This window comes from Melanaphis sacchari, unplaced genomic scaffold (genome assembly GCF_002803265.2).
Source record: "Melanaphis sacchari strain LSU unplaced genomic scaffold, SCAv2.0 Contig177_pilon_pilon, whole genome shotgun sequence".
Classification (NCBI taxonomy): domain Eukaryota; kingdom Metazoa; phylum Arthropoda; class Insecta; order Hemiptera; family Aphididae; genus Melanaphis; species Melanaphis sacchari.
The window spans coordinates 760,843-779,040 of NW_020270834.1; the positions used below are offsets into that span (position 1 = coordinate 760,843).

An 18,198-nucleotide genomic window follows, 5' to 3' on the forward strand; every position below is an offset into this window, starting at 1 on the left:
ACACCAAATACTTGAAAACATTCAACTACTTCTTTGCCGCGCGATTAGATGGTTGTTATAAAGACTAGTGAAATTGTTTTACCTAAGTAATATTAATTTAATCGATAAATAATGAGATAATTCTGAATATGAATCATAGTGTAATAGTGTAACCTGTTTCAGGCGGAAACAGTTTCTATTAAGACAAAACTTAGACAGTTAAGTGCTTTTATAAATAAGATAATAAATTAATATTAATAATGATTGTCTCATAGGTATGACAAATGTTGACATGTCTAAATTACTTTAGTACACTTTCTGATATGATCTCACAGTGAAATTATTAATTTCTTTACCTATAATTAAAAGTTTTAAATTTTTTTCTAACACATTCAACATCAAACATATCTAAAAATTGTAAAAATATATTCTTAATTTATCTAATTTATTCTCGTATATGCATTTATATGTATAATAATGAGAAAATTAATTTTAAATTTAGTTTTATAGTACATTGTCTTATAAGACACATTCATGGATCACTTATATTGTACAGTGAAATGTTATACAGATATGAAATACTAGGTGCCCTCATATTTAATTATTAAATTGTTTTTTTTTTTTTTTGAAAAAGTATTCTTTTAATAAGTATTAAATATTTTTTATAAAATGATTAATCATAATATTATTTACATTTTGAAGAATGGATGCTAAAATGATTAACATACAGAAATTTACAAATTAATTAAATTAGTAAAATTAGGTATTAATTTAAAGATTACAAGTACTGATATAAACAAGAACTTAATATAATACACAATAAAATTTAAATGTTGAAAAAAATAAAAATAATATGAGTTTAATAATAGGAACACTCAAAATATAGTATTAAAACAATGAAACACTGTACCATTGTCCATTGCTCAATTTTAACTACTTTAAGCCCTGTAATGATTGGTACAGCTAATAATAAAATAACCACATAAATACCAAATATTTATTAATAATACTCGTATAATCAAATTATTACCAAATAATATTTCATGATTTAACCATAAAAACGTCAAAAAATAATTAATAATATAAAATAATGGTACTGTATGAAAATATTTTTATAATAATTAACATTCATCAAAAACTAATATAATTATGTATAAAAATCCCAGGTTCTAGGAATATTGTAATAATATTGCAAATTGTCAGTCATCACGACACTGAGCACATACAAGGTGGATTTATAATAATAAATATATATATATGAATTTAAATTACAGCACCGAACCGCATTTAAGCAAAAGAAAATTAACATCTATAACATACTAATATAAATTTAAAAAAAAAATATGTTTTAAAAATATTATGTTCCTACTAATTAATTTAACTCTATTAACACTTAAATTTAAGCTTTATAGCTTATAAAAATTCCTATTCTTACACTGATTGGTTAATCAACAATTAACAATTATTATTATTTAATAATATATTAAAATACAATTAATAAAATATATAATATATTAAACTAAATACAATATGTTTGTAAATTATTTTGATTATTTGATATTGTTCAAAACTTGAGTTTCTAAGTAGTCTTCTATTTATTAGTCCTGAAAAAAAAATAATAAAAGCATTAAATAAAAAAAATAAATAATATTACAAAAACTATGATCTTTATTTATCACTAAGGAATTTAGTTGAGTAATATTTCTATCATATTTATATCAAGTGAAAGAATAAAGATTCTCAAATGTGAAAAAATCATTTTAGGAAATATCATTAGACCAGCCATCAATAAACCATGGTAAATTATAATAACAACATTGAAACATGGAAATTTATACAAGATTCTGAATTATAGTTTTTATAAAGAAAAATAATTTAATTACATTATAGCATATTAATAAATCAGGTTATATATTTTAAATCAACTTTAGAGTTTAAATGTGTAAAAAGTTAAGAAAGACATTAAAATATACTATTATAATAATAAATTTATTAAAATTTAAAAAACTAATATGTAATATAAATATATTAAAATTTTTCAGTAAACTCCCATAATACAATTAAAAGTTTATAAAGGTAAGTTTTTCTTTCAGTGTCTAGACATATTAGTGATAGTTATGCTGTTACACCATTCGCTACATTGAGAACAAAATGAATACATTTTTTTAGCAATACTATTACTTACTTAGATTTTTTGGATTTAGTTGGTTTAACATCCGATTCCAATAAACCATCAACACAGTCAAATCTATTTACAAACATGTTTAATATATTAAATCATATGTTTAGAATAAAATATTAAATATAATAAAAAGTATAAGCACATTACCTCTGTTTCTTTGATGGCATCTTAGAATCACTTTTTTTTTCATTCCATAACGTTTCTGTTGAAGAACATTGATTTTGAAAACTGGCTTTACCGACATCCATGAAATATCTATTATTATCTTTTTCCTAAAATAAAACTCCATTTATTATAAATATATAAATATGTTACATTTTAATGAACTTTAAATTATTTTAATATTTAATTTTCTGAGTAGTGCTCAAAACTTAAAGTATTTGCATTTTTTTCTAGAACATTCAATTACAACAGAATAAGCTACAAATTCATTTCATGTTATAATGAGTTGATATAATTTTCAAATCTTCAATTGATAAACTCATTTTTAATTAATAATAACCAAAATATTAAATTAATTCTTCAACAAATACATTATATCACACTTAAAATCATTAAGAAAGAAAAAATATATTTAATTATTAATCAAATAAGATTAGATCAGAAAATTTGTTCAATAACACCATAAAATCATTCAAGTATAATAATAATATTTAAGGCAAAACTACTATTTTACAGTCCGCTATTTTTAAAAACTTAAAAAGTAAATTTATGATAAATTTGTTTCACAAACAATATATTGAGTGATTTTATATTTTGAAAAATTGGATGCAATGGTAATGACAGTTAAATAATGATTGATGATAGTACTATACTATCTTTACATAAGTAATTCATTCAACCTATTACTCATTATTTCAAAACAAATTATCATTTTAAAAATAATTTTAATTCAATAAAAAAACCAACATTTATCTAAAAAAATGTAACCGTTACTTTTTAAAATTAGTTTTTATTCTTATAATGACAAGATGCAATTATAACTACTTAATTCAAAACAGAATATTTTTAGCACTACTTCAGAACATAAAAATCAAATTTTAGATGAGTAGTATACAAATTGTTAACTATTAAAAGTTGAAATGAATAGAGCATAATGGAGTGATACTGGAATACTCCACGAAATGTTTGTCAACTAGTATGCTTACTCTAATACTTGAAACTAAAGACCAGATTAAATGTGTTCACATATAAATACTAGGTGTATGAACTATATTCAGTATTAATAATGTCTGCATTTCAAATCGAACTAATCACATAAACCAAATTTTATTTTACATATGATTGCATACTTTGAGAGTTGAGGCATATTTTTTCATTAGTGCATATGTTTATATTTTGGTAAATAATCAAATATATTCATCTCTAAATTCTGGATATTGGATTTTTTATTTCTTAACTATTCACAAAAAAAAATAAATAAATTAACAATTATTATTGATTAATTATTTGATAAGAGAAATTAAAAATTAATTTCTTAAAGTTCTATTAAAATTATTATTTTAAATTTAGCTTTGTTATGCATTACAAAGTTAATCTGTTATTTCATTATTGTTTAAATTATTTTAATTTGTTAAAAAAAAAATTTTCTTTTATTTTGAAGTATTTTGTTAACTAACATTTTTTGATATTAAATTTGCATCATACTTATCAAATTTTAAATACATATAATGTTGGTCTATTTATAAATACTTGTTCAAAATTCAATTTTTAGAAATTTAAAATATTCCTAGTAATATTCTTCTTTGAGACATGAAATTAGAAATTATATCAAAAGTATATCTAAAGGAATACAATTTTTTAATATTAAAGTGATAAAAAAATATTGTTTTGTAACAACTTAAAATTATGTAAAAGAAATATTTTCAAAACTGTTTTCTTAAATAATAAGTTCAGTGTTAAATAAATCACCTTGTAAGTTAAAAGTCAGATAAGATAAGCAACTAATTTACAATTACATCCAACTAAAAATAAAATATAATATGAAACATTTTTTTTTTAATATACTTAAAGATATATATTCTTAAAATTAATTAAATATTAAAACCAGCAGCGAAGCATAAAAAGAGATGAGAGAGAATATAAATACTTATATTCATACTTCAGTATTATTGACAAAATATCTAATTTAATAAAAACAAATTTGTTAAATGTATCAATCGAAAATACTGATTTTATTGAGTTCTCTTTTCTAACTAGTAAATAGTGATTTAGTAATTTAGTAAGGGATTAGTATAATGGGTTTAATGCTACACAAGGTGCTATAATATTTTTTTAAGATATATCTTAGAGGTCTCCAACCTACGGCTCGCAGGTCTGTACAGTACTGTCCAGCTTTTAAGCCAGCCCACCAAGTTAATTGATGTTTTGAAAATATTATTTATTTATCAATAGTATTTCCAAGTAAAAGAAAAATAATAAAACCTTAAAATAAAATGAATAATTTTTTGTTAATCGTTGTAGATTGTGTTATCTTGTTTAAGGCGGCGATCGTTATCGAAAAAAAAATATTTATTTTACTAAAACCAAAATACTTCTTTTTTATTCTCAATTTCATTACCACTCTATTCCTTTAAAAAATTTTACCTGCAATGCCAAAGTGTATCTTAGATATTGCCCTCCATAAAAAGGTTAGAGACCTCTGATATATCTCATTATTGATTTAAATATACTTTAGGTAAGCAACTCCAATGTAATTACTTATCACTCATTATTTTAACTTAGATTTGATTCACTGTTGGTGCATAGTAGCAGAAGACAAGTAGATACTTATTTTCCACCTTCTTCTGCAGCAATATGATACTAATAAACCAAATCCAAATTAAAATATGTATATTATGTTTCATCATTTCATCTATGCTCATGCTTACCAATAGCTATTTTTATTAAGTTGATTGTTATTCATCGACCATACTTAAATACAAGTTATTTTACTATTTTATCAATATTTTACATTAATGTAATGAAATCTTCAACAGCCATAATCAATTAAATAATTATCAATAAGTTATATAGCTATTCACATGAACATAAATTTAAGCTTATTAAAAAAAGACCAATACATGTTTCATTTTAAATTTGATTGATCGATTTCTTTTTTATCAGAAAATATTAAAACTTGTTTACTCATTAAGTCTACCCAAGGTTCCCCACTAATTTAAATACATGCTTAAATTAAATTAACTCTATGTAACTAACATTATCTTCACGTAAATGTGGATCTTCATTAAGTGATTGTTGTTTAGATAAAAGTATATCATTCTGATCACAATAATTATTGGCAATGAAGACATCAGGACTTTCAGTAGAACAAGACATTTTTTTTTTCAACAACTCAATCTTATCCAACCTAAAATATAAAATTTTAATCAATTAATATCAAAATAATTCAATGTTTGAAAAAATATTTAAATAATATATAGTTGTTTGCAAATTATAATCAACTAAAGAATAAAAAATACAAAAATATTTTTAAAAAGTATTACAATACAATTAAATCTTAGATAATATCAAGGCTGGACTATTCACAAATGGTTTAACTTTTTAAATAAAATAAGATAAAGTTTAAGTTCCAAATTACAAGTAAAAATAAATTTTATAAATTAAATAGATAAAAAAGTAATTTTTCTTAGAAAAAAATCAGTTACATTTTTTTTTTTTTTAACTAAATATTAACAAAATGTAAAAACAAAAAAAATATATTTAAAAAATAATATATACAAAAGTAATTCATAGAAATAATAAAAGAAAGGGAGGCTGTATAATGATAGAATCCTATTAATAGAAGTTATTAATTATTTAGATTTATTTTTCAAGGGATATACCTTCAGTATTAATTTAAATATTGAAATGATAATATTGTTACTGAGAATTGAAACTTATGCATTTTGATGAAATTTTAATTTTATATCAATATGTATATAAAGTTATTATCATAATTGTTGATTTAATCTGTTTTAAACTATAAATTATGCATTCTACATTTTTTTAGCAATCTACACTTTGTTATTTATAAATTATAATACATATAACATTCAAATATTTCTGATTTTTTTTTTTTTTCTATTAAAACAATAATTTACACTAAATAGTAACAAAAAATTAACTTAATATGACTTTATAATAAATTAAGTTATAGTAAGTGTATACCATGAAAAAGGTACTTTTAAAATGTAATTTTTAACTTGTCTTTAATGCCTAGCCTTGGATTATAGTATGCTCGATTGTTACAAATCATCATAAAAAACTTGTGTAATTATAATCAAATAATATGTTAAAACATAAAAGCATTAATAACTATGTATAATAACTTATTACTTATCGTATATAACAGCATTTACGCCTAATTTTTTGAATTTATTCACTACATCTTTACAATTATTATCATCTCCCCAACAGAAAAGAGCGAGTCCAGCCTGTTTGACAATATTTATTTGTAATGGATCACGCAACAAATCTTCAGAGTGAACATTTACTCCCTAAATAGATGTAAACAATATAATTCTAAAATAAAACAATCTTATATTTATAACTTAAGTTATACATAAATACAAACACGAGTTAAATAATAATTATTATCATTGTAAATAAATAAACTAATAAGCTTATATGTTTATTGTATATAATTTATAAGTTAAAAATAAAATCAGTAAATTTACCAATAAATCATGACAAGTAGCGTGGTAAACAGCGTTCTGAATAGAATGACATCTAGGATCAGCATATGTAGGGTACCGCACGGTAACACCTTGAGTTAAAAACAATATAGGATATCTATTTTGCTTCATTTTAAGCCTATAAAATTATTAATCATAAATCATAAAATATTTTTTACATGTATTTTATTGTTTATAAAGCACTTTTTTATGTTACTAAATAAATTGGCTATTTGTTTTATTAAATGTGATATAATTGTTAATACACTTTTCATTAAAATTAGTAAAATATTTTTATAAAAACATGTTCTATTTCAAAAAAATATTTAATTCTGAACTATAAAGGTTTTTTGAATTTTGTTACAAAATTTCAGAAAAATGAGGTTATCAGTATTATCGCAGACAAACAAAATTAATAATAATAATATATTAAACCTTAATTTTTTCTTCGATTTTATTTTTTTATTTTTATTACATGCACAAAAATGAAACCTTTAAATGACATTAAAAGTAACAGAAATGCTATTGATTCTTAAAAAAATAAGTTAAAAATTATAGATATTACTTTTTAAATTGGATAAAAGTACAATAACTTACATGGTACAGACATCAGGATGAAAACAAGAAAACACAATACTTCGTGATCCTGCAAATTCAAATGTGGTTTTAAGTATAGTGTCAACAAATAAATTCATATCGAATGGGTTGTCGAGTTCATATGTTCCATCCTGTAAATTTAATAGCCAATTAAACATAAAACACATACAATTAGTGTCAACTAAATATTATCTTAATACAATCATTATATTATAAACAATATTACAATATTATCATATAAAAGTTATATACATAAACATAGTAAAAATAAATAATAACCTGAAGTTTCATTGTCCATTTCAACTCAATATTAAATCCAACATTGATATCGACATCTGTGAACGCTTTCTCAAGCTTCGGAAAAGGTTGATAATCATTTCTAATGTCATTTAGAAAGTGAGTTTTTGAAAGTGTATAAGGTTCTTTAACATGATAAATCTGTAAAATAATTATAAAACATAAGAATTTATAAAAGACAATTATAAATCTTAAATTCATTATAAAATGGTAAAGCATTTTTTAGCAGGCATTTAGTCTCATAGCGTAATTGTGCATTATGCATAAATGTATCCTATTTTTAAATATAATCATGTCGTATAGAATTCCTACATAGGGAACACTATACTCAGTTAAAAAGTGTACAACATAAATTTTTAAAATTTGCTGGATTCACACTGAATATTTTTCATTCAAATATATATTCAATACTTCTAATACTAAAAGATTTATAACTGATTTATTAATTGAATATAGACATGTTTGAAATGTAAAGTTTTTATATACTTTGTTAATCGGTATCACAAACTTTACTTTTCCTAATAAATTTTGTATTTCTCCAGTACAATACCTGTTTTCAAATTTCTTTCTAAAAATATTATTGTGTGTTGATTGGTACAAATATGTACATAAGTTACAGTTTGTTTATGTTTAAGAGAACATTATACCACTTGTGTGTGTTGTCTTTTTTTAACCAGAATATATCACAACAGATGTTTAGCAGTTACAATTTTGTATTGTAGTTCTTAATATTAAAGTGAATTGATTTATTATGAAACTTAAAGGTAAGAACATTATCTGCATTTTCTCATTAGTTTTTAAACACTTTTTTATTTTTAAGCAAATTATGAACATTAATACAACTATTGTAAAAAATCCAACTAGAGAACACAGATTATGTTCTTACCTTAAGTTTCATAAAAAATCAATTGAGTCTAATAATAAAGTTTAAAAATACAAAATATTAACTACCAATCATATATTTTGATATATTATGAATTAGTCATCATATTATCTTAAATCATAATTACAATGTATTTATTAAAATTAGGCAGGTAAAAAAATAATCTACCTTATTTTTATTTTAAAGCTAGTAACATTTTAGTAAAAACTGTGTTCCTATAATTTAAAATTATAACAAAACCGCATTTATGAAACAACTTTAAATACTTACTATTTTTTATTATTTATACTTTTTTTATATTGTATCATTTTTATTATTTTTTTTTTTTTTTTTTTTTTTATGACAAACTATAATTTTAACTTCTTATTCCAAAACAGAATATTTTTTGGAGCACTAGTATGTACAAAAATTAAATATTTTGAGTTATAAGTATTTAAAGTATAGGTAACTAGAGTAAAATATTAGCATAGAAAAACATGCAAAATAAAACACTGGGCGCTGAAACTCTGGTTTTTAAAACTTTAAATACATATAACTTATAAGTAACTACTTAAAAATAACTTATTAACTACTTGTTCAAAACTTGTTTCATATAGATCTAAATAATAAAAATAATACTCTGCTTTTAAGTAAGAAATTAAAAATATATATCATCATTAACAACAGTAAAAATTAAAAACAAATAACAATAAAAAAACAAACAAATAATATTAAAAAATATTTAAAAAACATTTTATAATTTTTGAAATAATAAGTAATATGTAATAATGCATACACATTTAAAATAATTAATTTTAGATAATTACTTTTAGCTTTTGTAATTGTTCGAAAGAAAAATCTTTCAACGGAATTTGAACCATTTCAACTTCTTCAGCTAACACATTTGTTTTTGATTTTGTTGCCATTGATACTACAAAATCATGATTAATGATAGGTACCAAATCTTTTGTAAGTTGTACATCAAACTCAACTAAATCAGCTCCTTTATTTGCTGCCTCTTTTAGGGATGCTATTGTATTCTCACGAATATGTGAACAACTACAACAATTATAATTAAAATTAACAATAACATTTTGTTTTTAAATTTTCATTCATAAGTGATAGATAGGTGCATTAAAAATATTATAAAAATTTATGAAAAAACAATTTAAAAAAAATTCAGACCATATTTTAAGCGCAAAAAATGCAAACATGGTTTGAAATTTACAAATATTAAAATTATCTCTAGTGATAACTATATACTTCATACTTAATATAATGTAAAATAAAAACTCACTCGGATAGAATTTGTTTAAATGATGAACCTGATCCCCTGTGTCCAATATCTAGTGGGAAATGAGAATTTTTCCAATCTGTCAACCTCAAATGTTCTAAAGTGCATTTGATATCTTTTGTTGGTTTTATAATCAAATAATCAACTGCAATTATAAACATAAAAAAAGGTTAATACAACATGAAATAACTATTAGGACAGATTAATTCATTTACTTTTAAGTTCTCCTATTGGCCTATGACGAACACTGGTGATAGGAGATATAATAATTCCATTGCTATATTTCATATTACTTGGTAGAATGTGAGTAAAACCAATATGATAAGGAGGTTCTTCAGAAGATTCTTTATGCAGATAAAAATCAAAAAGATACCCCTATAAAAATTTAGTAAATATTCTGATTACTATTAAAAACATAAATTAAATAATGATTTTGAAAACAATATACATACAACACAACTGAAATTGTACATTTTTGTTTGAAATAAATGAAAAATATTTTCTTGCATAATAGTACCAAACTGATTTTGATGCTTAAAACTATAACCACCAGGAATATCCTAGAATTATTCATCACATAAATTAATAATATTAGTAAACTAATTATGTAAATATATTTATTTAAATACCGTATTAATTTATTAAAAAATGTAAAGCTGCTGAAGACTAACAATAATTAAGAAGTAAAAATGTCATATTTATACAATTACATATTATACAAATGTTTGTTAAATAAATTTCTTAGTAATATTCTCATACCAAAAAATGTCCATATAGGTTAATTTCGCACATAATTTTAAAAAACAACAAAAATCTTTAAAATGTATAGAGAATAATAAAATTACAATATTAAAATATATTAATTCGTAAACATAAAGTGTAATATATATATTTAATAAATTTCAATTCTTAATCGTGTCTTTAAAGTTTTATTTTAAGTGATTTTAATACTTATTTAACAATTTCAGTAAATAGTCGAATACTTAAAAGTTTAAGTACAAATTAATCCAATTTTTTTTTTTTTTTTTAATTTAACTATGAAAAATTACCAATATTAAAGTCTAAATATTTAAGTATAATCTGTTTTATAAGTCAACTTATGGTAAACTTTTGCAAAATCCTTTAAAAAATATATTTACCACATATTCTACATATGGCCACCCAAATTGTTTCTGAATATAATCAGTTCCATGTGAACTTGAATCTTCAAGTATAACATTACTTATGTTAGGAGATGAGTCCCCAGAATCAGCTGACAGTTTAGAAGACAGAGGTACAGGTGTCATTTTTACACTAACTAAATTCTAGAAAGTATAAATAATATTCTTAGTATTCAAACTAATCTATTTTATACAATAATTTACATACCATTTTACTTTGTAGATTAGATTTCCAAAATGTAATAGGAGTATCAAATAGTTTAAACTGAATAGCACATTCTGTAGTCAAAAATCCTTTGCTTATTTTATTTTTATCATTCATACCGTACATATCACTCTGTAGTGCATAATCACTGGTTGATATTTGAGTTTCTAAGATTATTATATTTATTATTTTTTTATATTTTACTACTTTTATCAAAATAATTAATATACCATTTTGTACACGTCTAGGTTCTGGTTGAGACTCCCATGAATGAACAAATATATGTTTTTGTGTCACAAATTCACCATCAGGTTCTACTATATATGCCATGAAATAACGAAAAAATATTTCTTTTTCTGGTGGCAAATGTACAGACCCAGTCCATATACAGTATTTTCGACTAAAAATAACATTAATTCAATTGTATTAGTTATAATAATAAAATAAATTACATAGGTTGTTTATTATAAGAAATAATATATAATTTAACATAAACAAACATAATTAATGATTAATAAACATGTTACATATTTATAAAAAATAAAAATACTTAATTACAATTAAATTTCAGTAATAATTTAAAAATTATTACTTGTAATGTATTTTTATCAAATTTAAAAAGATTTGATGTAGTTCTGTAATAGTTTAATATTAAATGTAGAACTATAAACATCATGCTTCATAAAAAAATAAATAAAATAATATAAAGAGTAAAAAAATGTTTTGATTATTCACTGCTATTTGCAGATAAGTGAAAACTTATCAGTATATATCTAAGTTCATTTACTTGATTAACAAGTCATTACAATACTATGGAAAAAATTTGCTTATATTTTTATTTTGAACGTGGTCTAATATTGTCTCGTTATAGAGTTTGAAGTACTATTAATAGTAAATTTGATTATGATGTGGGGAAGATTTTAATTTTAGTAAATTAAATTTTGAAAATTTCCAAGAATAAAATTTAAATCTATCCAGTTTCTAATTCAAAAATCATCAATAAAAACCTGTATAGTATATTTTCAAAAATATATAATTTCACTAAATATAATTATATGGAATTTGATTAATGTTTAATACAAGTATTAACATATTTTTTTCCCCCAAAGTTAAATTTGACTCTAAGATTTTTCAATATAAAGAAAATCCAATCAAAATTATGGGTAGAAGTGAAAATTTAACCATTTCAGATATTTGAAGGTAATTAGATAGCCGATTAAAATATTATACCTATGTTAACATAATCATTATTTAAGAACAGTATTTTGATAATTATAATCAACTTATTTTTTTCTTATACGTATCACATTTGTATTACTCAGAACAAACGCCTTGTTTACTTCCCAATCGCCTAGGGTTGAGCAATTACCAGATACACAAATATATTGTCCAGTTATTGTTTCAGCTTCAACAGTGAATGTTTTAAGTATTGACTTTTCCATTTCGTTCGATGATTTTGGTACTGAATGAAACTTTATATCTGATGAATTTTTAGCGCTTGTTTGGTCTTGTTCAAACCATTGTTGCATATTATCCAATATCTTCTACATATCCAACAAAATTTTAAAGGACATTTAAAAAAGTGCATTTAACATTGATATTTAATGGTTGTTTTAATATATTTAATAGGGAAATTAAAAACTTTTTATGATTTAAATAATGTTGTAAGAGCTAAAATAAATAACTAATAGTGAAGCTAATAATATTAATAATGAGAGGAACAACATTTAAAACTTATAAATACCAAAATAATTAATAACATAATGTAGAATATAAATTACAATTTAAAAACTATTTTATTATTTATTTATCTGGTAAAAATCTAGTTGAATTCAATTTTTTTGATTTTAACTTCTTATATATACTATTTATACATTATAAGTTTAAGTCATGATTAACGCATGTCCTATGTGAAAGTGATGACTATGAGGGAAACATAACAGATTGTATTTAGCCGCAATGAACACGCTACACTGTAGCACAACAGCATGGTCAAAATACTTGTATTATAATAATCACAAAAATCCACAGCATTCACATAGAACGTAGAGTAATATTTAAAAAATACAAACAATAATAGAATATTTATGCATATGCTTGTCATATAAACAAAAACTTGTATGAACTTAATATTTTTTTTTAAAACTATAATCATGTTTTAATTATTTATCTTAAGATGATTTATATCATTGGAGTTCTTAAATTTAAAAAAAAAAACATTAAATAGTACAATATACATCACAAGTTATGTTATAATATTAGTTGTCCATGAAGAATATTCACGATGTACAACATAAATACATAATACCTACCAACATACAATTTTAAAATACTAAAATTACAATGAATTAATCACCCTTCTAACCATGGTACACTATGGAAATATAAAACATTTTAAAATTCTTTAAGAGAAATACATTAAACATAGAACAACGTGGTCCTTACTGTTACCTCAAGAACAATGTCCAAGTCTGAATGATGGAATGATTTCGTAATACTAACACGTCGGTAGGTTTTTAAAAATGAGTAAGATGACGGACTTCAACACGTCTTGTGCCGTTTAGCATGTATTTTAAATTTTTGAATGAAAATATAAAAACCGAAAACATTACCTCCGGCTTCCTTTTAACAGCGTCGTCTGTCTCGTATGTCTTCCGTCACGATTTGCCGATAACTTGGAAAAGGAGGGAATGGGCGACACCCGCACTCGACCAAATGATACGCACGTCGTCGTTGTCGTTATTGTTTTCCGATAAACCCAACGCACTCTGGCCTTATCGTGAGATCGTCGAAATTCGGTTGTACTGCCAGAGGAACGAGACGACACTTGGGTAACACACCGTCTCGACAACGAAGTACTTGAAAGATATCAAAAAGACGTATGATTTTTAGTCGCAGTATTGCGAAGAATGTCTATTGAACGAATCAAAACGATTATAATTTTATTTAACTTGAGTTCGAAACGGCACTAGGCATTTGACTACATCAACGGAGACGTGTGCGATCGCTATTATCACTTTCATTATCGTGGTAGCAGTTATTTCTTATCGATCGGTAACACCACTCCGCGCGTAATCCTACCAACCGATTGGTCCCATTGTAATCACGCGATGAGGAATTTCATAGATAATAATTATTAATTATGTATTATAATATTATAATATATATTATTAATTTATTATGCAAGTACTTCTGAGTCATGCACTCTGCCAGTCATTTGAGTTTTTGTAGAGGACGGAAGTCTCAAAAGCAAACTATAAACTAGTTTATTTGATAATTCTTTACTACAAAAACGTTTTCATTTTCAAGTATTTATGGTACTTATTATAAGGAATAGGTAATACATAAAATAAATTATATGTTATTTTGTTGGTCAGTTTTGTGATTCGTGTTTAAACGTTAATTAACACCGCAGTATTATAGTAAGCTACCAGTATAATAGGTTAATACTCCACAGTATTTGATACCATCACAAAAACTTGCTGATTATTGTTATTGTTGATGTACCTAATGTTGTTATTGTAGACTGTGGTGTCTAAAATCACGCATAGTATTATGATTTATACTGAAGCCTCACATTTCTATACTAAAACCTAATAAACCAGATTCATAAACTAATTTTTATTATTTTTATACGTGGACATTTTTAATTATTTTTCTTTATAAATGAATATTAAAATAATGAAATATACTTGTAATCAAGTCATCATTAAACTCGTGTAAATAATCTACTTACTTTTTAATAAAAGTCTGTATAGACAAGAAGAGGTACGAAAGATAAATAAACAATACTACAAAAGTGATTTAATAGCACAAAAATTCATTCTGTATTTCTTAGCACTAATTGTTATACATGTAAGGTTTAAAATATGGCAAAGTAAAAAATGAATAGTTTTACTAAAACAAATATTTAGCAAAAATATATTTTTAAAAGTTAGAATACAAGGAATAATTAAAAGTACAATCCAATATAATAGAACTTGGTAAAATCATTTTCATAATTTATCGACTGAAGTTAGAATCATCCTTAGTTACAATGATTGCATTTGATTTCAACCCACAAACACTGAGAAGAGTTCTGTTGAATTTTATATTGATCTTGAAAAATAAAATTTTATTTAATATATTATTCAGAGTTCCTTTGTTACCTATTGGCTATTATATATTATTTTTTTATTGGTTGTTAATATTGATAATGGAAGAATAATATTAAGAATAAATACTGTAGTATTACATTATTGTAAGGATTCAAACAATATATTGTATGTATTAAAAATGAAAAATCTATTCTTTTACTATAGTCTATAAATATTTAATACTAAGTTAAAAATTATTTTTATTGTAGCTTATTATTTATTTCCCAAAATTAAAATAATTAAATCTAGATTTCATAAAATAATTGTTTTATTTTTAATAAAATTAAATAAATATTACAAAATTAAATTTAAAATTTAAGTTTTATATACTATTAAAATACTTTAATATATAATATATAACTTATTCCTGTACTACAAAAACATCGTAATAATTTAAAATTTATAATAAACACTTAGAATCTATAACATAGTTGATAAAAACACCCATATGTAAAAAATACTAAAAATATCTGAACATTAGGTGGTTGGGATATCTATGATATTCAAAGTAAGATTGTAATACCGCTCACCACTATATAGCTTACTGTTATATTTTTGTAAATGTTAGCAGCAATGTGTTTAAATAATATATTTAATACATAAAATGCTATGTAATACCTTTTGATTTTTAGAAAAGTGTATAATATATTTTATTTTTTACATACATTTCCTAAACATTTTTTATTATAACTAGGCATTTCATAAATTAAGAAATCACCAACCTAGCACACAAAAAAATACTTATTACAAAGTACTTATTTAATATTACAGAATATAATACATAAAAATAAAACAAAAACAAAATAATTTGTGATTTGTATGGGTAGTACACAGTTATTAATTATTATTAAAAAATACAATACACTTTTTTTTAAATTTTGCTAAGACTAAATTATTATTATTAAAAATATCCTATTATTACAAAAAAATAAAAATATATTTAATACCTATGTTTAGCTTGATAAAAAGTAGTTAAATTAATTTATTACAACACTATAAATTAAGATGACATTTCGAATTGCAATGAATTAGGTGAAGGTACATTTATCATATGTTAATACTGATTACATGGATTTAATGCATAACCTATACATTGTTTGGCATTTCATATAATAATGCTTACTGCTTAGGTAACTTAAACAATTTTATAGATTGCCGGTTGTAGTTAGTATTATAATATAAAGCTCCTAGATATTTTATAAAATACCAATGTTATACACATGGCCACTAACATAAAGTAAATATTCAATAAAGACAATATAATACCTAGATACATCACATTCAGAGTTGGGCAAAATAGTATCTAGATAACTATTCGAATAAATATATATTCGAATAAAAAATTATTAGAATGGATTTTTCACAAATATTCGAATAAAAATGTATTCGAATAATTTTCACACATTATTATTCGAATAAAAAATTATTCAGATAATTTCCAAACGTTATTATTTGAATAAAAATTATTCGGATAATTTCAAACTGTTATTATTTGAATAAAAATTATACTAGGTAGTACAAAATATGTATCATATAATGGTAATAAGATTATAATTTATAAGTCTTCTAGTTAATAATAGCATTAATTATACTGTGATAAATTAAACTAAATTAATTTTTTTAATAATTTATTAAAAATTTAATAATAATTTTATTTATTGAAATTTAAAATTTGCTATATTTATTTATTTTCATTTTTGCCAAAATTATTTATTTACATTTTTGTTATTACTATTTACTACTATTTATAATTGTTGTAATTATTACGAAATAATATTCATATTTTAATATTACTAAATTATTATTAAAAAAAATATATCAAATTCTTTACTTTCTTCTATAGATTTATATCTATATTTTATAATATTTTCATTATTATGTAATTTAAAATACATACAATGCCAACTATTTGCCTGTTTTTAATTACCAACCCTATGGTTACCCAAACAAAATTAACGAAAATTACTCAAATAATAACGTTTTGAAATTATCCGAATAATCGTGAAAAAATCATTCAAATAATAATTTATTCGAATAAAATATCATCTAAATAAAATTTCATTCGAATAACGCCCTACTCTGATCACATTAATGTATAAAATGTATGGAGCTATTTGCTTAATAATAAAACAGTACCACAAATTCATTATTATTACATTTGCCACTACAACCATAAAGGCTTCAACACTTCAACATAGATCTAGTAAATACAATAAAAACACATAATATTAGGATTACAGATTGTATGAAATTTTAAATATTTTTTTTATGAGACCGCTTTGGAATCCAAGCCATTTAATAAGACTACAAGCCCACAAATTTATTATACAATTTAATTTGTTTACTAAAAAGTTATTATTTGTTTGTCAACAATCAGATTTTTATCAGGTTCTAGTTATTTGCACAGAGAGTAAGAAATATATTGAAATATAGGTAAGATCCAAAATTAATTTTATTATACACTTATAATAATTTTATAATTATAATACATTTTTACCACTTAAACATTTTATGGACACATATTTATAAATTTACCAATATAACAATCTGTAAATTATGTTATTGGTAACTAACTTTTTAAAAATACCTACTTATTTTAAGTATTCCAAAGAGATATTTAAATGTATTTTCTAGTAAGTATTTAAATACAAATCAATTCAAGTAATATTTTTTTAACATTATCAAATTTTCTAGCCTATGATAGATTTTATTCAAAGTCCTGAATCATGGTAACAATCTTTGTATAATTTTAATATAATATAATATATGTATTAAAAAACTAAAATTATTTTAAAAACATCATAATAATTTAAAATTATCATTAATATCAA

The 18,198-nt window shown here is 22.4% G+C and overlaps 1 protein-coding gene across 3 annotated transcripts; it reads right to left on the reverse strand.

The window, feature by feature from the left end:
* Positions 1-1,098: 1,098 nt before the first annotated feature.
* Positions 1,099-14,234, reverse strand: LOC112592467 (glycerophosphocholine phosphodiesterase GPCPD1-like). Of its 3 annotated transcripts, none has more exons than XM_025336527.1 (17): positions 13,844-14,234; positions 12,519-12,775; positions 11,462-11,631; positions 11,235-11,398; positions 11,006-11,170; positions 10,319-10,426; positions 10,082-10,241; positions 9,870-10,011; positions 9,400-9,631; positions 7,693-7,851; positions 7,414-7,544; positions 6,820-6,955; positions 6,479-6,639; positions 5,360-5,510; positions 2,309-2,433; positions 2,165-2,227; positions 1,099-1,583 (listed from the first exon to the last, which is right to left on the reverse strand). In XM_025336527.1, the coding sequence occupies exons 2-17, from the start codon at positions 12,758-12,760 to the stop codon at positions 1,571-1,573; spliced, it is 2,322 nt and encodes a 773-aa protein (XP_025192312.1). In that variant the 5' UTR covers positions 12,761-12,775; positions 13,844-14,234; the 3' UTR covers positions 1,099-1,570. The 3 variants fall into 3 exon arrangements, with proteins under 3 accessions (XP_025192312.1, XP_025192313.1, XP_025192314.1); XM_025336528.1 differs by lacking the exon at positions 13,844-14,234 and adding an exon at positions 13,683-13,837; XM_025336529.1 differs by lacking the exon at positions 1,099-1,583 and having other exon boundaries at positions 2,161-2,227.
* Positions 14,235-18,198: the final 3,964 nt, after the last annotated feature.